We start from the raw sequence: 26,205 nt of genomic DNA, 5'->3' as shown, positions 1-26,205 counted from the left end.
AAGAAGTTGGATACCATCCAGGACAAAGCAGCCCGCTTGATTGGCACTACATCCACAAGCATCTACTCTCTCCACCTCTGATACTCAGTAGCAGCAGTGTGTACTATCTGCAAGATGCACTGCAGAAATTCACCAAAGATCCTCAGACAGCACCTTCCAAACCCACAACCGCTTCCATCTAGAAAGACAAGGGCTACAGATACACAGGAACACCACCATGTTCAAGTTCCCTTCACCATCTTGAGTCACTCACCACCCTGATTTGGAAATATATCGCCGTTCCTTCACTGTCTCTGGGTCAAAATCCTGGAATTCCCTCCCTAATGGCATTGCGGGTCAACCCACAGCAGGTGGACTGCAGCGGTTCAAGAAGGCAGCTCACCATCATCTTCTCAAGGGCAACTAGGGATGGGCAATAAATGCTGGCCAGCCAGCGATACCCACATCCCTCTAATGTATACATTTTAAAACAATCCAACTCCCTCAGAGTGAGCAGGATGTCTGACATCCTGTTCTTATCTGTCAGCCAGGGCTCCCTGATTGGACCAGATTAACAGCCCCAATCAGGGAACTCCTTTTCTGTGTGGTCCACCTGGCTGACCTCATTACAATCACTACACTCCCTGTGCTGAAAATAAACAAATGGAGGGTGAAGGTTTGTCTGAAGATCCACTGTCATTACAGTTTGGGACGGTGGAACAGACGACAAGTGTTTAGAGCTGTGTTGAGTTGTTGAGAGTTTAAGCATATTGCTTTCTGCTTTTGTCTTTGTTCCAATAGTTTGTTACCTTCAGGAGCTCTGCAATGATGAATTTCCCTGCCGCATACATCGAGTTTCTCCCCTACCCCAATGCCCCCACACACGTTGTGCTATAGGGATGTGGATCAAGCCTGCTCTCCCATTCAATAAGACTATGGCTGCTTTGTTCATTTTTTGAATTCCACACTTGTGTCTACCACTGATAAACCTTCATTCCCCTGCCTAATAATCTATCTATCTTTGCCTTAATAATATGCAATGATTCAGTCTCCACTAACTTCTGAGGCAGTGAGATCCATAGTGACTTAAACTTCAGAGAGAACGTTTTCCCCCATTTCTGTCCTGAAAGAGTGACCCTTCATTTTAAAACAGTGTCCTCTAGTTCTGGACTGATTCACAAGAAGAATCTTCTTTTCCACATCCACCTTATGAAGACCATTCAGGTTCTTATACACTCCAATCAAGTTACTCCTCACTCTTCTAAACTCCAGTGGAAACAAACCCAGCCTGTCCAACCTTTCCTCATAAAACAATCAATTCATTTCAGTTATCAATCAAATAAACCTCTTCTGAACCATCTCCAATACATTTACATTCTTCCTGAAATAAGTAGACAAAAGCTGCACACAGTATGCACGATATTGTCTTACCAACCCTCTGTTTAAGTGAAGCATAATATCCTTACTTTTATGTTCAATTCCTCTTGTAATAAAGGATAGCCTTATCCCATTAGACTACTTGTGCTGTACCTGCATACTAACTTCTTGTGGCTCCTGCAGCAGAATGCTTAAATCGTTGTGTACCTCAGAATTCTGCAGTTGTTGTCCATTTAAGTAATAATCTGCTTTTTTCACTCTTTCTGTCAAAGTACAATTTCACACTTTCCCACATTATCCGACATATTTTGCCCATTCACTCAACTTTGCTGTATCCGTTTCCAAATTCCTTATGTATTCTTCATTGCATATTGTTCTACCTATCTTACTATTATCTGTGAATTTAGCTACCATTTAGCTCCTCTCATCTATGTCTTTGATGTAAATTGTAAACAGTTGACACATCAGCATGGACCCCGATGGGATTCCACTCATCACTTCCTGCCAACAAGACAAAGACTTATTTTTGCAAACTCTCTGTTTTCTGTCAGCCAGCCAATCTTCTATCCATACTAGTATGTTACCACCTGTACCATGAGCTTTTATATTCCCTAACAACCTTTGATGAGTTCCTTTATCAAATGCCTCATGAAAATTGAAGTCTACAGGCTCCCTTTATCCACAGCACTCATTCAAAGGTGAAGGTTAAAGTTTGGTTAAACATAGTTTCCCTTTGGCAAAACCTGCTAACTCTTGCTGATTACCCTGTGATTTTCTAATTGTGTAGCTATACTCTCTTTAATGATCGATTCTAACACCCTCACCATGATAGAAGTCAAACTAACTGCATGAGAGTTTCCTATAGTCTACCTCCCCTTATTCTAGATGAGAAGAATAATATTTATTCCTTTCCAGTCTGATGGAGCTTTTTTTAATCTATGGAATTTTGGAAAATTAACACTAACGCATCACTAACAACCTAAATTTAAGACTCTGGAATAAGGACCATCAGACCAAAGAATAGACAGCCCAGGTCTCCATCAGTTTGCTTCGTGATTGTAATTTCGCTAAGTTCCTCTTTCCTTTCCACCCCCGATTTACTGTTACTCATGGAAACTTTTTCACATTCCCTGTTGTGAAAATGGAGCAACATATTTGTTCATTACATCTACCATTACCTTATTATCATGTATTAACTCCTCATTCTCAATCTGTGTAGGACCAATACTCTTTTCCTTTGTAAATGCCTCTCGAAACTCAGCTATCTGTTTTTATATTCTTAGCTAACTTCTCTCATGCTTTAATTCCTTCCTTGAGATTAACCATTCAGTCTTTCTCTGCCAATCTTCAAATTCTGACTAATTATCTGACTTGCCACTCACTTTTGCACAATCATATGCTTTTCCCTTAAGTTTAATACTTCCCCTAACTTCTTTAGTTAACCTAAGAAAGTAGCTCCTCTCTTTAGAATTTTTCTGATAAGATTATCTTTCTGACATATCCTATATAGTTAAAGAACTGAACAATAGATTCTTGATAGGTAAAGGAATCAAGGATTATGTGGAGAAGGCAGGAGAATGGGGTTGAGAAAGATATCAGCCATGATCGAATGGAGGAGCAGACTCTAGTCTACCCTCACAGCACAGACATTGACATGAGAAATGACTCAAATGATTCTTCTTTGCAATACTCCTCACGTTCCAAGTGTGATTGTCCTTTCTGCTTCTTGGCGACCAGACCTGGAATTAATGCTCAAGGTGTGTTCTAACCAGAACTCAGTATTATTTGATTATAACACAGTGTGGAGCTGGATGAACACAGCAGACCAGGCAGCATCAGAGGAGCAGGAAAGCTAACATTTCGGGTCGGGACTCATCTTCAGAAATCATAGCTCCCTCTGACTTGAATTCTACTATATTGGCTGTGGGTGAACATCCTATTCGTTTATCTGATTGCTGTTCGAGATGGTGAGTCTATCACTCTCCAAGGTTTCTTTCAATTTCATCTGTACATATTTCAACACCTTTCATAGATTACACATGTTGCTCATTTACCCGCCAATCTGCAGCGCTTCACACTTGTCTGATTTTAATTTCATCTGATAACACAAGGATTGGTTGCAGAGTAAATAGTGAAGAGGAATTAAAAAGTCTGTAAACGGATATAGGCAGGTGATGTATAAATTTGGCAGATGGAGTATAATGTGGGAAAAGTGAACTTTTCCATATTTGCAGGAAGAGTAGAAAAGCAGCATTTTATTTAAATATGGGGATATTGCAGACCTTCGGGTTACAGAGGGATCTGGGTGTCCTGGTATGTGAATCACATGAAGTTAGTTTGTAGGTACAACAAGCAATTACAAGGCAAATGGAATGTTGTCAATTATTGCAAGGGGACTGGAAATTAAATATTTTGCTACGGTTGTACATAGTGGAATGCTGTGTACAGTTTTGGTCCTTTTATTGAAGCACAGATATAATTGTCTTAGGAGCTTCACTCAAATGATTCCTGAAATGAAGGGACTATCAATGAGAAAGGCACGGACAGGTTGGGCCTTCATTCATTGGCATTTTGAGGTATGAGAGGTGATGTTATTGAAAAATTCTGAAGATACTTGATAAAGTAGATGCTGATAGGATTTTACCCTTGCAGGACAGGCTATAAGTAGGAGGATTCAAAATACAAGGATCCATTTAAGACGGAGATGAGGAGAATATTTTTCTCCTCAGAGGATGGTTAGTCTGTGGGATTCTCTTCTCCAGAGCACAGTGGAGGCTGGGTCACTAAATATATTCAATGTTCAGTTAGACAAATTCCTGATTGATAAGGGATTCAAAGGATAAAGGGCAGGAAAGTGGGTTGAGGCAACTACCAGACAAGCTGCGTTCTTATCCAATGGTGGAATAGGCTCGAGGAGTGGAATGGCCTACCCCTGTTCACTAAATTGTTTACATGCATTTTCATATCTGCCATTGTTCAGCCCAAGCATATTTTGCATTATCTTAATTTCTAATGTCTGGTTGTCCTCTCGGATTCCACTGCTGTCTTACCATTGGCCTTTCAGTTTCTACTGCGTTTCTGCATTCCAGTCATTGAGGGAGAGTAGAAAGAGCATTGGTGCCAATTCTGGACCTTTGGGGCAAACCCTCAGTACTTTTCCACTCTGATACTTTCCTTTTCACTAGTCCATATTTTTCCTACTATTCAGCCAATTTGTGAGCAATGCAGGTATTTTTACTTGAATTTCCACAGCTTTCAGCTAAGTTAATGTGCTTTCATGTGAAAATTTACCAAAAGCCTTTGGTGATTCTAAATATACACCATTGTAATGTTCAACACAGTTGACTCGCTTTGTCACAATGTGTACATTGCCTTTGAGAGAATTCACCTTAAAAGAGTCCATGTGTTATGTGTATATAATGTTGTGACTGCCTGCCAGTTAGTCTGCTATAGGTCTGCAACCTGCACAAACAGAAACGTGTTGGTTTGCGGTGATGTCTGCTCCATAACTTGTAATGTGTTTTGCTGTTTTGAATAAGCTAACCCATGAAATTAGATAGACCTGCGATGGATTGCAAGATCATTGTCATTAATGTGGCAGCTATCGCCTCAAAGAAATTAAGGGGAAACTGAATCTGGTTGGATTCATATAAGTTTAATCGGCTCATAGTTGCCCACAAGTTGGCTGAATCAATTGGATGTGGGGAAGCAAAGTCAGTCAGGCCTGCATTCCTAAGATTATTTGTTCGGCTATTAATCCAGAGACTCAGATAATGTTCTGGAGACATTAGGCTCGAATCCTGCCATGGCAGATGGTGGAATTTGAATTCAATTTTAAAAGGATCTGGAGTTGATTATGACCATGCAACCGTTATCAACTGTTGGGCAAAATCTCATTTGTTTCATTAGGGAAGGAAACTGCCATCCTTATCTGGTCTGGCCTACATGTGATAGCAATGTAATGATTCTTGCCTGCCCTTTGGGCAATTAGGGATGGGCAATGAATGCTGGCCTGGGTAGCAATGACCTCATTCTGTGAATAAATAATGAAAAAATAAATATGCAGAAGGTTGAAGGTCATGGCCATCATTTGCAGGGTCATTTGGCTGACAGATGATTGAAAGCTTTTGATTTCTCTCTCAAAGCGAGGGCCACCTTTCTTGATCTGAGTGGAGTCAGAAACAACAGAACAATGCCCACCTTTTCACAAAATGCTGTCAGTTCTGACAAAGGGTCACTGGACTCGAAACGTTAGCTCTATTTTTCTCTCCACGATAACTGTGTCACGGAATGCAGCTCTATTCATTTTATTAACATATTCATTGAGTAAATGCGTAGCTCCAGGTTCAGTAACAGAAGAACGCACCCCACTATATTCACTAACATGCCAATTATATCCGCTGGTCTGGATTATATTGACTGTCCAGTTTGGACGTATTTGAACTGTAGTGTGGATTGCTGACCTTTCTATCCCAAGTTCTGACAGACAGATCCACCAACTGAGAGCACTGTAGCGTTAAAAGCAGCTTGAATTTATCTTGCATTAATACATGGTTGTCATATCAATCACTGGTTTACATTGCTGTTCATGGTAGTAAAATAATAGATTGCTTGTGGAGCCTAAGTAATAGTTCATTCGGGGTATATTGCTCATACAGTATCTACTGAGCATCAGTCAAAGTTTTGCTCACCAGAAATGGTAGACAATATCAGCAATGCTAATGATGTGAAAATCCTCCCAGCATTTCCCTGAGAATGCACCTCAACCCCTTGATCCATAAAATATTAGTTATAGGGCATGGCATTAGAAAATGGTTTCAGCTAGTGTTGAAAATGCTATTCTACAATTGTGTGTTCATCAAAGCACAATAATGTACCAGTCACCAGGCTCCTATCGTGGTAATGTTCACAAAGAGACCTGTAGATGGTATTTACACAGGAGGTTTGGTAGCATGGTACCTTCAACACATTATAAAAATGAAAATAGACAATGTGTTGGACGTAATGGCATACAACTAATTTTTGAGAGTCTTCTACCTCTTATCCAATTCTACAGGTCAGCACAAGTCCTTGTAGCAGCTTTCTTCGAGAGGCATTTTTGTATTTCAATGATAGATGCACACTACTAAAGTGTTCCCTTATAGGTGTAAACCAGTTTGGGTAAGAGCAATGTAGGACAATGGACTCTGCTTACTTTTTTCACAGAATGGGGGATCACTGCTCCATGTGAGATCCCACTGGCAAGTCAGGGTGTCACTTCCTAAGATGTCGTATCCTGGGTCACACTGATAGGTTATCATGGTGCCACGGACCATTTCTCTGTGAGGAGTCGTTTTCCAGCCATTGGGAATCTCTGGAAGGTCTGAGCAGGTGTCGTTCCGCGAAACCTCTGCAAGGAGGAGGAAAGACAAATTTAGGAATCAAAGATCAAACAGATTGATTTTCATTCCTCACGTCAATTTAACCTGCAATGGGAGATTCTAAGCTATGAAAGGGTGTGATTTCACAAGTGTCAAGCCATGACTCAGTTGGCAGACCTTTCCTCCACAGGGTGTAGGTTTATACACCTGGTCCTCAGACTCATACATGAAATCTAGGCTGTTATTCTGTATGCTAATGGTGGAATGCTGCACACTCTTGGATCAGATATAACAAGGTGTAGAGCTGGATGAACGCAGCAGGCCAAGCAGCATCAGAGGGGCAGGAAAACTGACGTTTCGGGTCTAGACCCGAAACGTCAGCTTTCCAGCCCCTCTGATGCTGCTTGGCCTGCTTTGTTCATCCAGCTCTACACCTTGTTGTATCAGATTCTCCAGCATTGGTAGTTCCTACTATCTCTGACACTCTTGGATCAGCTGCCTTTGAGATTAATTACTAAACTGAGGCTTTGCAGGAATCAAAGTTTCCACAGTACGACTTCAAATAAAGTTTTCCTGAGATCCCAATTGGTCTTTACATTTTCCACTAAAAAAAAGTTCCAAAAGCAGCAATGTTACAATGACTAAAAAAAAATCTGTTGCAGGGATGTTGGTTAAAGGATAAAGATTGGCACCAGCTGACCTCCCTGCTCTTCTTCAAAAGTAGGTTTAAGGTGAGAGAGGAAAGGGACCTAAAGGACAGAGGGTGGTGCCTATGTGGAATGAACTGGCAGAGGGAGTGGTAGAGGCGGGTACAATTACAACATTTAAAAGTCCATTTGGGTGCATATATGAATAGGAAGGGTTTAGAGGGATATGGGCCAAATGCTGGCAAATGGGACCAGATTAATTTAGGATATCTGGTTGGCATGGATGAGTTGCTGTATATCTCAATGATTCTATGTAATGCATTGTTCACCTGAGAGGACAGGCAGGGATTCGACTTAATATACTATGGCACCTCCATCTGTGCAGCACTGCCTCAGTACTGCACTGTTGCTGCGGATTATATGTTCACATTTCAGGGAAAGGTGAAACCTAATTGCACAAAAAAAACTGCTCTGCCTTTAACAATAAGCTTTCAGTCGCATGATACAGAATCACAGAATGATAACAGCTCAGGAAATGATAATTCAGCCCATTCTACCTGTGTAGGAACATAGGAACAGGAATAGGCCATTCAGCCCTTTCAGCCTGTTCCACCATACAATGAGATCATGCCTGATCCATGACCTAGCTCCATAAAAGTGCCTTTGGCCCTTATCCCTTTATACCTTTGCTTTAAATCTATCTCAGAATTAAAATTAACAACTGATTCAGCATCCACTGCCATTTGTGGAAGGGAGTTCCAAACATCCACCATCCTTTGTGTGTAGAAGTGCTTCCTAACACCTCTCTTGAACTGTCTGGCCCTAATTCTCAGACTATGTCCCCTAGTTGTAGAATCCCCAACCAGTAATGGGAATAGTTTACCTATACCTAAAACAAAAATAAAACAAAGAACTGCGGATGCTGGAGATCTGAAACAAAAACACAAATTGATGGAGAAATTCAGCAGGTCTGGCAGTGTCTGCTGAGAGAAAGCAAAGTCAACATTTTGGGTCCAGTGACCCTTCTTCAGAACTGATTGTAGCTAGCAAAAGGTTGGTACATATGCTGAAGATCGTTATTTCCCTTACCTTTCTCACTCGCACCACAATCTTCTCTAATAACTGTACATAATCTTCCTTTCCAAACGATAACTCAATTTCCTCATAAAATGACCTCAATTGACTCTGCTGCTACCACACTCAAAGGCGGTGCATTTCAGATCCTGACCTCTCGCTTTGTGAAAAGGCTTTTCTTCATGTGGACATTGCCTTGTTTTGCTAACACCAAATCTGTACCTTAGTCTGAGGCAGCCCTGCAATGGTCTCGGCATTCTCCTCTTCATGTACCCTAATTATTTATGAGGAGAAAGGAAATTATGCAAGAACAAAAATTGAAGCTGCTCAATTATATTATTCAGGGGAAATGTGATTAATATTTTTTCCGTCTGTTTGATATACAGCAATGTGTCGGGCTATAAATCAAAGCAAATGAAGCAAGAAAGATTGTAAAATTGTTCTGACACTGGCAGATGTAAAACCATCACATCTAAGACAGTGCAAGGCTAATACTGGTTTGCATGTAGGAATGTTTTTGGCCAAATCCTGTCAGATCACATGCCCCAGGCCATTCCCTAGCCAAGCTGTTCTAGTACAGCTACAACACTGGTATTGACCAGATGATGTGAAAAAATCATCCAGGTATGTCCTGTACACAAAAAGCAGGACAAATCCAACCCAGCCAATTACTGCCCCATCAGTCTAATCTCGATCATCCGTAAAGTGATGGAAGGCGTCATCAACAGCGCTATCAAGCCGCACCTGCTCAGCAATAAGCTGCTCATCAGTTCCTGGCCTCATTACAGCTTTAGTTTAATCATAGAGAAAAGAACTGGATTCCAGAGGTGAAGTGGGAGTGATGCCAAGGCTGTATTTGACCGAGTACGGCATCATGCAGCCCTCGCAAAACTGGAATCAATGGGAATCAAAGGGAAAAATCTCTGCCATTTAGAGTCATACCTAGCATATCGGAAGACGGTTGTGGTTGCTGGAGGTCAGTCATCTCAACTCCATGACTTCTCTGCAGGATTTCCTCAGGATAGTGTCCTCGGCCCAACCATCTCCAGCTGCTTCATCAATGACCTTCCGTCCATCATAAGGTCAGAAGTGGGGATGTTTTCTGGTGGCTGCACAATGTTCAGCACCATTTGTGACCTCTCTGATACTGCAGGCTTGGGCTGATAAGCAGCAAGTGGCATTCACATCACAGAAGAGACAGGCAGTGACCGTCTCCGAAAAGAAAGAATCGAAGCATCAGGCCCTGACATTCAGCATCACTGAATTCCCAATATCAACAACCTGGGGTTACCATTGACCAGAAACTGAACTGGACCAGTCATATAAATGATGTGGGTACATGAGCAGGTCAGAGACTTGGAATACTGCAGCAAATAACTCATCTTCTGACTCTTCAAATTATCTCCACCATCAAGGTGCAAGGTGCAAGTCAGGTATGCGATGGAATACTCACCACTTGCCTAGATGAGTGCAGCCCCAACAACACTCAAGAAACTTGATACCATCCAGGACAAAGCAGCCCTTTTGATTGGCACTACATCCACAAACATTCACTTCCTCCACCACCGACGCTCAGTAACAGCAATGTGCACTATCTACAAGATGCTCTGCAGAAACTCACCAAGAGCCCTTAAACAGCACCTTCCAAATCAGTGACCACTACCATCTAGAAGGACAAGGCCAGCAGATACATGGGAATAGCACCACTGCAACTTCCTGTCTGAGCTGCTTACCATATTGACTTGGAAATAAATCATTGTTATGAACCCTGGAACTCACTCCCCTAACAGCATCTGTCCCTGCCCAGAATGGATTGCAGCGGCTCAAGAAGGCAGCTCACCAGTGCCCTCTCAAGGGCAACTGGGGATGGGTAATAAATGCTGGCCCAGCCAGTTACACCCAAATCCCATAAAATAAGTAAAATACTACTTAAATGGTAAACACTCTTTCCCAATGTGTTCCAGGTTCACCAGCCTGCGATAAGTTACTGGTTTTCACTTGGTGTTTTGTAATTGAAATCCCTCTAACTAAATCAGTGAGGCCTTGTTGTGCAGTGGGTTGCACCTCTGTCCCTGAGCCTGAAGCACTGGGTTTGTGACAGCCACATAAGGTAGATTATAATGCAGTGGGACATGCTGAGTATCAATCTGCAAATCCTTTCAACGCACACCAATGGCAGGCAGTAAGAGCAGGAGAGGTACCTGGTCAGCCGTGTGATAGAAAGGACATTGGAGCCTCTACCATCACTATCCACAACACCAGGCTACAACATGTAGGTATAAGCGTAACTTGCCCCAGCAACTCAAGGAAGATGATGGCAACGTGGCATTGTCGCTGGGCTAGTAATCCAAAGGAGCCAGCTAATGATTTGGTGACATAGGTTCATATCCAACCACAGCAGCTGGTGGAATTTAAAAATCCGATTAATAACATTTGAAATTGAAAAATAGTCTCATGGAACTAACAATGATTGTCACTAAAATTCTACCTGCCTCATTAGAGTCCTTTAGGGAAGGAGGTCTGGTCTGGTTTACATGTCACTGCAGACTTACAGGAATGCTGGTTGATTTGTAACTGCCCTGGGAAATGGCTGAGCAGTCATTTAGTTCAAGGGCAACTTTGGATGGGAAACAAATATTGACAATAACATCCACATCCCAAAAAAGAATAAAAGTAAAATCTCTCTGGGTGGACTATAACACATTATGGCCACCACTGAGTTATTTTTCTTTCTTCTATGAAACTCTCCATTGCAGCAAAAATGGGTGAAGTACAAGGGAAACACTCCTGCCTCTGTAATCAGAAAGTTGTGTGCCGATGTCCTGCTCCAGTTATTTGAATGCAAAATCTAGGCTGACATTCTGCTGTGATACTGAGAGAGCACTTCACTGACAGTCTTTTGGATGAGGTATAAAATGAGGCCCTGTCTGTCTTCCCAAATGGACATAATTATTTATCACTCAGGTAACATCGCTAAAGTAGATTTTCTAGTTTTAACAGCTCCAATTTGTGGAAGCTACCCGCGCATGTTTCCCAGCCTTTGCTCACAGTTGTATAAGGCCTAAAAGATTTAATACTAAGGAGTGTGTTAGGCACCATCCGCTATGATGATGTTATACAGACCCAGTGGGAGAATAGCTCTTGAAGGAAATCCAAACCCTCTTTCTAGCCTCTGTTACAATATCTATCACATCACTTGCACTTGGTGCTAAGATGCTATAAACTAAATCTTGCTTAAGTATAGAGCCGTTTCTTGTTAGATTATGCAGTGATTTTCCCTACCACACCAGCAGGCCTTGTAAATCCCTGCACTAAAAGAAGCTGATTTATTAATTTTGTGGGATGTGGGTGTCGCTGGCTGGCCAGCATTTATTGCCCATCCCTAGTTGCCCTTGAGAAGATGGTGGTGAGCTGCCTCCTTGAACTGCTGCAGTCCACCTGCTGTGAGTTGACCCACAATGCCCTTAGGGAGGGAATTCCAGGATTTTGACCCAGCAACAATGAAGGAACAGCAATATATTTCCAAGTCGGGGTGGTGAATGGCTTGGGGGGGAAACATGAAGTTGTTGGTGTTCCTGTGTATCTGCTGCCCTTGTCCTTCTGGGTGGAAGTGATCGTGGGTTTGGAAGGTGCTGTCTGAGGATCTTTGGGAAATTTCTGCAGTGGGAAGAAAACCCACCGAATGTTGAGCAATACTATGAATAGCTTTATACAATATGGTGATCGGCAGGGGGTGGATTGCTCATTCAAGAACAATGAGGAGGGAAGGAGCCTAGTGTGTGGTGGAAAAGGCAAGCAAGAGGCAGGGAGCAGTAAGTGGCAAACAAATAAAAAAAAATTTCATTATCGAGAAATATTTACCTGCATTATGTTATTATAATATTTATCACGCGTGTGGTAATGAGAGGGATAGTTAAAAATGAAACTCTCTAGAGGTTTGCAAATTGTGTGTATGATCAATAACTGTTCAGAATCTCTGCTCTACCGTTCAGTTAATGACTGGGCTAGGATTTGGTGGTGTTGAATAGTCTCATTGTGTAGCCTCACAGCTGACGTATGGTTACTCAGTTCGATAGCAGAGAGCCATATTATCTGCTGAACCAGACCACAGCTTGAGTCAGTACCTTGTGGAGAGGAGGGGGAGGAAACGAGAGGAGAAAGTCCAAGTCAAAACAAAGCAAGGCAGAGAGCACCAGGTGTCTGGCTGCGATGTTGAAGCAATAATTCAATCCCATGGCTCCACTCACGCTCATAAATCACTTAAGCTTCATTTTTTCTGTTTATATCAAACCAGCCAAGAATGAATTACTGCCTTATACATCACTGCCAACAAATTTACTGTCTTGTAATTATACAGTTTAGAAGTGTCTATTAATGACTTAGTTTAATTGAAGCCTTTGGATGTGTTTACTTGCTACCTCTAGATTGTCGCTGCTGTGAATACATTAAAATACTCATCTGACAAGAAAACGGACTGTTCTGGTTATGAGGTTGTGAGTACCTCTCAGAAAACCACGTATTACAGTCAAGTGATAAGGTGTTTGCAACAAAGAGACCATTTTATTTTCTCCTTCCTTTTTTTAACCAATGCCAGTTTTATTCCTTTCATAGATTCATACTGCACAGGAGAAGGCTTTTCTGCCCATTCTGTCTGTGCTAGCTCTTTGAAAGAGCTGTCCAATCAGTCTCACTTCCTTATATTTTTCTCAATTGCTTTCCTTTTCATTTGTTTATCCAATTCAGTGTTGAAAGTTACTATTTAATCTCCTACCTCTGCTCTTCTAGACTCTGTTTTTCTGACAGTAACAAACTGCTGTGCCCAACAAAAATACTCTCCCTCTCCCTCTGGTCCTATACCAATGATTTTAAATCTCTGTCCCCAGGTTACCAACTCTGCTTTCAGCGGAAACTGATTTTCCCTAACTAGTGAAAACTCTTCCCAATTGATAAAGCTGTTTAATTCTCTCGTAACCTTCTCTGCTCTAAGGTGAACAACCCCAGCAGTGTCTCCACATTTGGTGAAGTCCCTCTTCTCTTATAAAAATCTGGTAAATCTCCTCTGCTCCCATCTCCAAGGCCTTGACATCCTTCCTAAAATGCAATCCCCAGAGTTGTACTCAATGACACAGCTGAAGCCAAACTAGTGATTTATCAGGAGTCGGCAGAACATCCTGCACTTTTGTGTTGGTTGTACTCTACAATCCTGATTAATAAAACTAAGGATCTGGTTGTATTTTCTGTTAGTCTTTACCCTCTGTTTGAATTACAGTCAGCTTCACTGGCAATGACCCACAGTCCGATACTTCACACCTTTTGTATCCTTTGTCTTGCACAATTTGAGACATTTACATTGGCAGGACTGTTGGGTGCCATTGGGGAGGTTGGGTTAGGGGGAAAAGGCGTCTCATCTGAAGTCCACCATCCAATCAGTCAATGCATAACAATAAAAAAGGAGACATTGCAGGAGTTTTGCTTAGTCCAGGGGCACTGAAGACAACTATCTACTACTACATGGATATTTAACTCTATACAAATCAGTGTAGTAGCAGGTAACAAGGCAACAATGACCAGATAAAAACCAAAAGAACTGTGGATGCTGTAAATCAGGAACAAAAACAGAAGTTACTGGAAAAGCTGAGCAGGTCTGGCAGGAACCGGACCCGAAACGTGAACTCTGATTTTCTCTTCACAGATGCTGCCAGACCTGCTGACCTTTTCCAGCAACTTCTCTTTTTGAATAATGACCAGATTCCTTATTTAACAAGAATTAAGTTTATTCCAACTTTGTCACAGTTAAACAAACTATCTACATATAATTTTTCTAGTTGAAACTCTAACTGCCTACACAAAAATACAATAGGCACAAACAAATGAAAAAAAGCATTGGTGTTACAGGTGAAGGGAAAGGAAAACCTGGGGAATCACAATATTCAATCTTACTAGTCCTCAGGGTTTGATGAGACGTTCTCTTCGCTTCCTAAGAGTTTCTGTTGTTTGATCTCTTTTCTCCGAGTTCTTTCATTTCCTTGCAAGAGGCACAGGGTGATTGGTACATTAGAAAGTCTCTTCATTACTAGTTAAAGGCAACAGCATGCAGCAGCTGTTGGGGAAAGATAATTGCCTTTCTTTAGGCTTCATACATTTGTACAGCAGAAAGATCGGGACATGGAATCTGCTCTTCCAGAAGTCTAGAGACCTCACATTTTCTATCGTAGACACACAAGCTGTCCATCTGCCTGGGAGCCAATCAGAGAGCTGTCATCAGGCTGATGACTGCTGGCATCCACAACTAGTTACATTTGCAAAACCAATCAGCAGACTGTTGCTGGCTGAATTACACTTTACACGTATACCTCAGTACGCCATGCTGTTTTATCTCTCCTCCCTCAATGCATGCAAAGCAGCAGTGTAAACAAACCTCACAATGAGTTCCAGTACTTGTATTTGAAAAGTGGAGCAATTCCTAACCCAATTCTTTCATGAAAAATAGACATTTTCTCATTTTAGTCCATAATTAAATCTACTGAAAAGTGAAATAAAAATGCATTCATAAAGTCATAGAGATATACAGCACAGAAACAAACTCTTTGTTCCAACTTGTTCATGCCGACCAGACATTCCAAGTTAATCTAGTTCCTTTTGCCAGCATTTGGTCCATATCAGTACAAACCCTTCCTCTTCATAAACCCATCCAGATGCCTTTAAATGTTATAATTGTACCAGGCTTCACCACCTTCTCTGGCAGCTCATTCCATACACGCACCACTCTCTGCACAAAAACATTGCCCCTTAGGTCCCTTTTAAATCTTTCCCCTCTCACCTTAAACTGATGCCTTCTACTTTTGGACTCCCTACACTGGGGAAAGGACTCTGGAATATTCACCCTATCCATGTTCCGCATGATTTTATAAACTACTATAAGGTTACTTCTCAGCCTCTGACATTCCAGGGAAAATAGCTCAGCCTATTCAGTCTCTGCCTACAGCTCAAATCTTCCAATTCTGGTAACATCCTTGTAAATCTTTTCTGATCCCTTTCAAGTTTCACAACATGTCTTCTATAGCAGTCTTTGCAAAATCTAGTCCTCTGGACCACAGTGGTTCAATCCCACAGCACAACTAGAAAGGGAACCAACAGAAATGTCAGCTGTGCCCCTTAAAAGGAAAGCACTGTCATTTTATATTCCAAATGCAATTAATCCAAACATTTAATGCCCATTTTGTAGTTAAGAGAAAATAAATATAGTATATTACTATTTACAAAGGTTTCATTTGCTTGCTGGACCTGCAATTACCCTTCATAATGTTGCAGCTGTCGGTTGTCAACAATACAATACTTCACATCTAGATTCCAGTCACAGTTTATTTTAAATCAAATTTTGTTTCAAGGTCAAGTGCATTCAGAAATGAATTCTGCTTGCACACACTGCAACTTGCACAGAGATGTAACATAGAAAGCACAGCAGTGCTTTTCCTTAGAGAGGGGGATTTCAGCAAGTGCTATGGAACTTTCCAGATCCAGGAGATCACAGCCCACAACTCTCTGAAACGTCCACCTCAATATTCGCTGAGATTGACCTCCGCTTCTGATTTTCCACATGCTGGGGGTGGTGGGGAGCTCCTCATTCTCAAGAGGTAGCCCAACCACTGAACTCTCACCCACTGTGTTGCTTTCAGACATGATTTATTCCAAATTATGCATGGCCAGTCTATCAAACTTCACTCTTAACCAGCTTATGTCAACTTTTGCCATCCATATTGCATGTACCCATAATTCCCAGTTGTCTTTGATGACATAAATCAATTTCCCCCATGTGTCAAATTTAACATTCTTAACCTAATGTATAAATCCCCGCAAACCTTGTCTGTCCTGATTTCTCTAACCTCCTTCAGGCCTGCAACATTCTCCTGAACATTCCCCTTGGTTATGCTTTCTTTTCCAAACTGTCTCCCTTCACCCCATCACTTCAGTCACTTCCTTGCTGACCTCTTTGGTCACCCCTCTCATATTTCCTTCTTTAGCTCAGGGCCTATTTTGTTAGTCAAACCTCAGTGAAGTTTGTTGGGCTAATATAAAGTTGCTGTGATGCTAAAATATTATAGTTGTTGGAATGGAAATGCTACTCACCATAATAATTCATGATAAATCCTTGTCCCTTTCCGAAAATCAAGCCAGCAGGATCTGAATGAAATCTGACTGTAAGGTCAGAAGTAGTGGAGTACACTTTCAATGGGGCATTGCTTCCAACATATTGTCCAAGAATCCTCACAGTTAAGTCATCTCCATCATACAAGGATAAAATGTCGCTGTTAGTGAGGTTCAGGCTGTGAAAGAGGAAGAAGAACAAATTCACAATTAACATTCACAATTTATTCTTTTGTTTTCTCTTTCCATGTCCTGACATTGTTGTCCCACATGAGGGTTTGATTTCATGGAGAAGAATCAATCTTCACTGCCTCATGTTACATTCTTTAGTTTAATGCAAACTTACCAAGCCTGCAATAAGGATGATAAAAAAAAAGGGTTTTTTATTTGAAGATGAAAGCCTGTCCACATAATGGTAATTGGGAGGCTAAATAGACATGTATGACCTGTTAGGATTAATGCTGTGTTCTGTCTACTGAGTCATCACATCCTGTCTATAAGTGACACACACACACACACACACACTCATTCTTTGTCAGTAAAAAACCCATCTGGGTTTCAATTCTGTCCTTTAGGGAACGAAACCATTGTCCTTACCCAGCCTGGCCTACATGTGACTCCAGACTCACAGCAATGTGGCTGACTCTTGACCACCCTCTGAAATGGCTGAACAAGCCATTCAGTTGTAACAAACGCTAGAAAATCTACCTAAAGCATGTGGATTGCAGCAGTTCAAGAAGGCAGCTCACCACCACCTTCTCAAGAGGAACTTGGAATGGGTGATAAATACTAGTCTGGCTGGTGATTCCCATATCCATTGAGTGAATAAAATGAAATTTCACACCTGAAATAAAGAAGCCTGAACCCATTCTGAAACCGGGTCCCGGATCTTCACCTTCGTATTTAGAATCAATTGACCTGTGCCTGTTACGCCTCAACACATCTTGGGCCACAAATAATGGTCTTTTGGTAGGATCTTGGGGGAGGGAGTATTGGTTTGGAAATGAGCTTGTGGTGGCGGTGGGGAAGCGGTACTCAAGGAAAATGCTTCCCTCCCTGTCCACAGTAAATTAATCTTTTCCAGCTGCTGCAGAAGAATCCTGATTGTCTGTGCACCACACTGAAAACAAATTTTAAAAAGTGTAGACTTAACAGGAGCTAGATAATATGATAATCAAAGGGCCTAAAGCTTGTTTTTTCATTTGGCCATGTTGATTGAGAGAAGCACAGCAGACAGGACACTGAATGTTGTGTGGCACTCAATGTTCTTCATCAAATAGAACTTTAAAGCCTCATCTGACATGATCTTGATTTGCCATTTCAATCAAAAAGGACAATATCTCCCGTAGTCCACTATCCCTCAGTCACATACTATCATGAGAAAAAGAGAAGGATTTTTCACCTTTCCTGCCCGGAAATTTATGGTTTGGATACACCGGCTGCCTGGAAATCCTTTGAGTGAACCCAAGCTTAGGTTCCTGACTATCCAGGAATCCAGCCCTGAGCACTCAGATACAGGACAGCAAGAATATCATTGACCTCACACGACTGGTCAGGGTTGGCCAATGATTCTGCAGATGTCATAAGCTAGCAACTGGACCACTCGCCTCAGGCTCGCCACAGCTCCATCGTTCATTTCTAACAACCTTGATAAACCTGACCAACCATTCACAGTTTCATGTTACCCTCACAAACATAATGCTGTTATAATCCTTCCATTCACACCTTGTTCTCAAACATTACGATGTATTGAATTATGTACAGCTAGGGTTGGAATAGAGTTAAACTATTAATGAAATAAGGTAGGCAGAGCCTGAGGAAGTTAAACTGATGAGATCTGATTGAATTGCTTTGCTACAGTTAATGGGAAAACAAATTATGTCCAAAAGGGACTCAGGCTTTGCAAGTGCAAGCCATCACCTATGGCTTCCCCAAGGCCTCCTTTCTAGTTGTGGCCACTGCAGCCCACCTCCTTTCTGTACAGCGAATCTCCCATCAATATTCATTAAAGTCTCCTCAGTACCTTGTCCTAATAGTGCCACTGTCCCGTTAAAAAAAATCATACAATATGTCTGCCAATGAGAATAGCATGTTAACAGAACATGTTCCCATTAAATGATTGATTTTATTTGGTTCAGGGCTGTAACTAAGGCTGAGTTTAGAATGTTGCAAGCTGATTGGAGTTCTGCAGAATCAGTCCATATAGGTTTTGTAAATAAAAAGTAAACTCCTTGGTTTTCCTGAAGGCAGCCTGCTCAATAACTTTACCATAGATCATAGAATCTCTACAGCGTGGAAGTAGACTATTCTGCACATTGAGTCCACACCAACCCTCTGAAGATCATCCCACCCTGACCCACCCTATCCCTGTAGCCCAGCATTTCCCATGGCCAATCTATATAACCTACACATCCCTGGATACAATGGGAAATTTAGCATGGTCACCTAACCTGTATATCTTTGGACTGTGGTAGGAAACCCACTCAGACATGGGGAGAATGTGCAAACTCCACACACACAGTCATCCAAGGCTGGAATTGGACCCGGGACCCTGGCACTGGGAGTCAGCAGTGCTAACCACTGAGTCACCGTGCTGCCCCACTTCCTGTGCAGTTAAATGATTGCAGAGTGCAGACCTGTATTAGGTGAGCAGTTGAGCGGGTTCATGCATTAGCAGGGTGGGAATGGGCTTTGGGCAGTGGGAAGTTTATGCAAGGTTAACATCTCTTAAACAGACAGCATCGTTTAGAGGGAGGGCACATTCTAGGTGCAGCAGCTGCTGGAATTGGCTGGGGAAAACTGTCTGAGCTGCAGAAAATGGAGTGATGGAGGTAGGAGGCACTGAAAACACATTCCAATCTTCTCAGATGCCACGCTAGAGGATTTGTTGCAAGAGCTAAAAAAGGAAGAGAGATGTCCTTTCTCCGTGGTGGGGGTGGGGGTACGCTAGGAGGCCTTCTGGATGGATATTGCAAAGGCAATGAGAGCAGGCAGCTGTTGCTGACAAAGCCAGAAGTGTAGGCCTGAGCACTCAGATGAAGGACAGGAAGATCACTGAACTCATATGATTGGTCAGGGTCAGCGGATGAATCTGCAGACAGATATAGAGTCATAGAGATATACAGCATGGAACAGACCCTTTGGACTACTTGTCCCTGCTGACTAGATATCCTAAATTAATCTGGTCCCATTTGCCAGCATATGGCCTATATCCCTCTAACCACTTCCTACTTATGTACCCATCCAAATGCCTTTTAAATGTTGTAATTGTACCAGCCTCCACCACTTCCTCTGGCAGCTCATTCCATGCACCACCCTCTATGTGAAAAAGTTGCCCCTTAGGTCCCTTTTAAATCATTCTCCGCCCACCTTAAACCTATGCCCTCTAGATTTGGACTCCCTCCCCCTGGGGAAAGGACCTTGTTTATTTACCCTGTCCATGCCCCTCATGATTTTATAAACCTCTACATGATCACCCCTCAGCCTCTGATGCTCCAGGGAAAATAGCCCCAGCCTATTCAGCCTCTCCCTGTAGCTCAAACGCTCCATACCTGGCAACATCCTTGTAAATCTTTTTGGAGCCCTCTCAAGTTTCACAACATCCTTCTTATAGCAGGGAGACCAGAACTACACACAGTATTCCAAAAGTGGCCTAACCAATGTCCTGTACAGCTGCAACATGACCTCCCAACTCCTACACTCAATGCACTGACCAATAAGGGCAAGCGTACCTATCATAACCTAGCAACTGGGCCACTCACCTCAGACTCACGACAGCACCATCATTCATCTACGACACTCTTGATCCATCATAGCTCGGACCATTCACAGCTTCATGTTACCCTCACATGCTTAACACTGCTACAATCTTTACAATTCATCTTGTAGCCTGAATACCCTATTCAACAATGTTAGTCAAGCAAATTAAAGCATGCTCGCTGAACTGGTTTTGTCACACATCACAACCCTAACCTTGTATCTTTCTCATTTCAGAGCGTTGAGAGCTGCCACCGGGCACAGCATTGGTTGGAGAGAGAGAAAGAGAGCAGTAGAAAAGCAGGCAGACAGGATTGGCATGATGGCTTAGTGGTTAGCACTGCTGTCTCACAGTGCCAGGGTTCCTGGTGCAATTCCACCCTTGGGTGACTATCTGTGTGGACTTTACACATTCTCCCCTTGTCTGCGTGGGTTTCTTCTGGTAGCTCTGGTTTCCTCCCACAGTCCAAAGATGTGTGGGTTAGGTGGATAGCCCATAGCATCCAGGGATGTGCTGGGTGGATTAGCCATTTTTAAATGCAGGGTTATAGGGATGGGGTGGGTCCAGGAGTGATGATCTTCAGAGGCTCGGTGTGGACTTGATGGGCTGAATGGCCTGCTTCCATGCTGTGGGATTCTATGACAGTGATGAAGAAGAAATGCTTGACCTTAGATGCACAGATACTGAAATTTTAGAGGATAGATTAGAGGCAGGACGAGAGTATTAAGTCGTAATGCTTTCCATACCACTGTACAACGTGACACGGGCATGCTGGCTCTCTTAACTCATTGTGTTCAGCAGGCCATGGAATAGGTTGTTAATACAGTGACAGACTAGATTAAAAATAACCCTTCTCTTTTGATCCATATCTGGCATCTTACAGGTCTCCAATTTTCATCACTCACCATTGTGGGCTAAGACTTTTGCTGACTATATTCTAAACTCTGAACTTTCTTCCTTAAACCTTTATTTCTGTCCAAATATTTTTCTAGTCAATCTGTTCAGAGATATTATTCAGCACCTCCAGAGCAGGTTGGACTTCAACCAGAGCCATCTGGATCAGAGATTGGGACATTACCACTGCATGACAACAGCATCTCCTTCTACTCTCCATTTCTTTTGTTTCTTTTTTGTTCTTTTTATATCTAGAAGTGCTCTTATACACAACTGAATTTTATTCCCCAATACCAAGTCATCCCTGGTATTTTTTTCCTTTATTAACCACCACCTGTAAATATCCTGTGTTTGCCAATTGATTAATTTATGTGCAAGGCCTATTAAGGACATGAAAGATAAGGGAGAGGTAGGGAGAGGGGGAGGGGGTTACACCTAAATGGAGTTGGAAGGGTTAAAATTAACAATGATTTCATGGCCACGTCTGAACTCTTAATTCCAGATTGTTACTGAATTCAAATTCCATTTGTGATGATAGGATTTGATCCCAGGTCCACAGATCATTACCTAGGTCCCTGGATTAATAGTGCAGCAATAAAGCCACTAGGCCATCACCTCCCCAACAAAGAATTGGTCATAGTGAGATAGAGACCCACCGTTCCATTACCTCTACGCAAAATCTTATCAGTGAAACCAGTTTCTGAACGTGAACAGATGGATCAATATAATTTGAATGAGCTATTTTCTTAATCAGTCTGTTTAGAAATATTTTGGTACACCACTGGAGCAGGTGACACTTGATCCTTGGCCACCTGGCTGTAAGGTAGGGGCACTACCACTACACCTGAAACAAATGAATGCTGTCATCTTTCGAGGAGAATACTGAGATACAGTCTATTAGACTAGATGGGATTGAGGTTCATAAGGAGGAGGTGTTAGCAATTCTGGAAGGTGTGAAAATAGATAAGTCCCCTGGGCCGGATGGGATTTATCCTAGGATTCTCTGGGAAGCTAGAGAGGAGATTGCAGAGCCTTTGGCTTTGATCTTTATGTCGTCATTGTCTTCAGGAATAGTGCCAGAAGACTGGAGACGAGCAAATGTTGTCCCCTTGTTCAAGAAGGGGAGTAGAGACAACCCCGGTAATTATAGACCAGTGAGCCTTACTTCGGTTGTGGTTAAAGTGTTGGAAAGGATTATAAGAGATAGGATTTATAATCATCTAGAAAGGAATAATTTGATTAGGGATAGTCAACACGGTTTTGTGAAGGGTAGGTCGTGCCTCACAAACCTTATTGAGTTCTTCGAGAAGGTGACCAAACAGGTGGATGAGGGTAAAGCGGTTGATGTGGTGTATTTGGATTTCAGTAAAGCGTTTGATAAGGTTCCCCATGGTAGGCTATTGCAGAAAATACGGAGGCATGGGATTGAGGGTGATTTAGCGGTTTGGATCAGAAATTGGCTAGCTGTAAGAAGACAGAGGGTGGTGGTTGATGGGAAATGTTCATCCTGGAGTTCAGTTACTAGTGGTGTACCTCAAGGATCTGTTTTGGGGCCACTGCTGTTTGTCATTTTTATAAATGACCTGGATGAGGGCGTAGAAGGATGGGTTAGTAAATTTGCGGATGACACCAAAGTCGGTGGAGTTGTGGATAGTGCGGAAGGATGTTGCAGGTTACAGAGGGACATAGATAAGCTGCAGAGCTGGGCTGAGAGGTGGCAAACGGAGTTTAATGCGGAAAAGTGTGAGGTGATTCACTTTGGAAGGAGTAACAGGAATACAGAGTACTGGGCTAATGGTAAGATTCTTGGCAGTGTGGATGAGCAGAAAGATCTCGGTGTCCATGTGCATAGATCACTGAAAGTTGCCACCCAGGTTGATAACGTTGTTAAGAAGGCGTACAGTATGTTAGGTTTTATTGGTAGAGGGATCGAGTTTCGGAGCCATGAGGTCATGATGCAGCTGTACAAAACTCTGGTGCGGCCGCACTTGGAGTATTGCGTACAGTTCTGGTCACCGCATTATAGGAAGGATGTGGAAGCATTGGAAAGGGTGCAGAGGAGATTTACCAGGATGTTGCCTGGTATGGAGGGAAGGTCTTATGAGGAAAGGCTGAGGGTCTTGAGGCTGTTTTCGTTAGAGAGAAGAAGGTTAAGAGGTGACTTGATAGAGACATACAAGATGATCAGAGGATTAGATAGGGTGGACAGTGGGAGCCTTTTTCCTCGGATGGTGATGGCTAGCACGAGGGGACATAGCTTTAAATTGAGGGGTGATAGATATAGGACAGATGTCAGAGGTAGGTTCTTTACTCAGAGAGTAGTAAGGGCGTGGAATGCCCTGCCTGCAAAAATAGTAGACTTGCCCACTTTAAGGGCATTTAAATGGTCATTGGATAAACATATGGATGATAATGGAATAGTTTAGGTTAGATGGGCTTCAGAGGTTGGTGCAACATTGAGGGCCAAAGGGCCTGTACTGTTCTATGTCTTAGGTAATTTGCTCAGATTGTAAGATACAATCATACTGTTACCTGGCTTCAAGATTTTTTAGTCAAATTTATTCAGACATGTTCTTGGCTCACCTTTGGAACAGGTGGGACTTGAACCTGGGCCTTCTTGCTCAGAGGTAAAGACACTGCTACTGTGCCACAAGACCCCTCCTATGCTGTAGGCTCCCTGTCTCTGAGCTAGAGAGATCCAAGTTTCAAGTCCTGCCCTCTCCTGGGCTGTATAACAATACCTCTGTAAATAGTAAAACAAAGAACTGCAGATTCTGGAAAACTGAAACAAGAACAGAAATTTGAGCCACTATTAAGGGCTGTTGTCGCACAGCGGTAATGTCACTACATCTAAGCCAGGAGGCCCAGGTTCATATCCCATCCTGCTCTGGAAAGGTGCGGTAACATCTCCGAACTGGTTAATTAGAAAACAGCCTTTATGCCTCTAGAGAGGTGATGTGGTGGTAATGTCCCTACCTCTGAGCAAGACTACCTGCCCCGGAGGTGCAACATAACATCTTTGAGCAGGTTGATTTTAAAATACTGTTTTCATTCATTCATTCATAAGTTGTGGGTATTTATTACCCATCCCTAATTGCCTAGAGGGCAGTTAGAGTCATCCATATGGCTGTCGATCTGTGAGTCACATGTAGGCCAGATGAGGTAAGGATGGCAGATTTCTCTCCCTAAAGGACATTAGTGAACCTATTGGATTTTTTTTGCCAACAATAGTTTCATGCTCAGAATTAAACTCTTAATTCCAGATTTTGTTTTTTTTTTAAGTTGAATTTATTTCAAATATTGCCGTCTGCCGTGGCAGGATTTGTACTCAGGTCCCCAGAACATTACCTGGGTCACTGTATTAATAGTCTATAGATAATACGACTAGGCTACTATCTCCCATTCTGTGCCACTAGAAAGAGGCACAGACATGGGTCTTATGGTGCAACAGTAATGTCCCTATCTTGGATAGTCCAAGTTTTAACCCACCTCAGATTGTGATGTCTATGGAGATTTGTCATAATACTTCCAAACAGGTTTCTATGTGTAAACAGAGGGGAACAGGCTGAAACTATGGTTGTTGAGTAGGGAGGTGATTGTTGGTAATGTGGTTGTGCATAAAAGTGTGTAAATATTGGCTCCAGTTCTATCCTTTACCATCTGCTTTTAACATCCTCTGCACCTCTCCCTCTGTCTCTTTGATTAAATTCTTGGTCATCTATCCATTATGGTATCTCCTAACTTGATTCAGTGTCAACGATTCTTTCAATTATTGCTTTGGGATATTTTGCTGTGTTAAAATTACCATGTAAATGCAAGTTGTTCATTTCCAAAAGTGTCAGTGGCTGCAGAAGTACTGCCCATCAGCAACATAAATGTATATCAAATCTTCTTGTAGGAGGGTTGGAGAGTTCATAACGGGACAATGCTTCAATGTACCAGTTCCAAATTTAAACATTTCCTTTGCTTTAAGTCACAAGCAGTTCACAGAAGTGCCACTTTCCGCAATGAAGGATTATAATAATCAAATATTAAACAGAATAAGCAAATGGTTAAATGACATGGAGTATAAAGCTATTTTCTGAGAGGTAGGATTACACAGCAATTAATGCAAACAATGTTCTTTAAATGCAATACGATCTCAAAAAGACACAAATCCCTTATCCCTCATGATTCCAAGAGGTCTTCAAGCTTTTGTTTTTAATCTAACCCTGAAGCATCTCATTCAATAAAGCCTGAACCATCCTTTTTGGTAGCGCATTGCAGATGAAAATGACTCACAATGTGAAACCAATTATTCTCATCTCACCTCTCTTTTTTAAAATTTACTTTAAATCTGAGTTGTCTGACTACTGACTTTTCTGCCTCCAGAATCAGTTTCTTTGCCTTAGTTCAGACAAACCCCTCTATTTAGAAGTCATAACTATAACGTAGCCACCAGCAAAAACCAATAGGGAATTCAGAAGAAACTCTTTACCGAAAAAGTGGTTTTTGCAACCACAGGGAGTGGTTGAAGCAAAGAACATTGATGCACTTAAACATCATAAACAACATGGATCAGTTGGGTTGAATGGCCTGTTTATATATCCTATGTAACTTTGAACACGACTATTAAATGTCTACCTTGCTCCAACAGCACAATCCCAGCTTCTCTCGTCTTTTATTCTTGTTTGTTATTGTGTAAGAGTCAAAGCATAAACCCAACCTTTATTGTCCATCCTTAATTACCCTTGACAAGGAATTAGAATTAGATTTATTGTCACATGTACTCAAGTACAGGGATACATGAGTGCAGTGAAAATTGTACAAAAGTTGCTATTTCCAGTGCCATCTTAAGTGCAAAGATATTCTGGTACAAAATCTTCGGTTTAAGTTAGAAAAATGAAACAATAAAGTTGAAAGTTCAGCATTACAATCCTTATAAGATTTAGCTGCAAAAATATCTGCGTACAAAACCTTAGGTATGAATGAG

General features: G+C 42.0%; 1 protein-coding gene across 1 annotated transcript in view; it reads right to left on the bottom strand.

Annotated features, from left to right (window-relative positions):
- LOC109910584 (seizure 6-like protein) overlaps positions 1–26,205 on the bottom strand; it is a 240,985-nt gene that overhangs the window by 24,236 nt on the left and 190,544 nt on the right. The window contains exons 12-13 of the mRNA XM_020509799.2: positions 16,565–16,761; positions 6,551–6,745 (exon numbers count right to left, since the gene is read on the bottom strand). Coding sequence (XP_020365388.2) covers positions 6,551–6,745; positions 16,565–16,761 — 392 coding nt within the window. The remainder of the gene's footprint in view (positions 1–6,550; positions 6,746–16,564; positions 16,762–26,205) is intronic.

The sequence above is a fragment of the Rhincodon typus genome, chromosome 24, assembly GCF_021869965.1.
Source record: "Rhincodon typus isolate 14 chromosome 24, sRhiTyp1.1, whole genome shotgun sequence".
NCBI classification, from domain to species: Eukaryota; Metazoa; Chordata; class Chondrichthyes; order Orectolobiformes; family Rhincodontidae; genus Rhincodon; species Rhincodon typus.
Note: the sequence above shows the minus strand (reverse complement) of the source record. Positions and strands in the feature narration are given on the sequence as shown.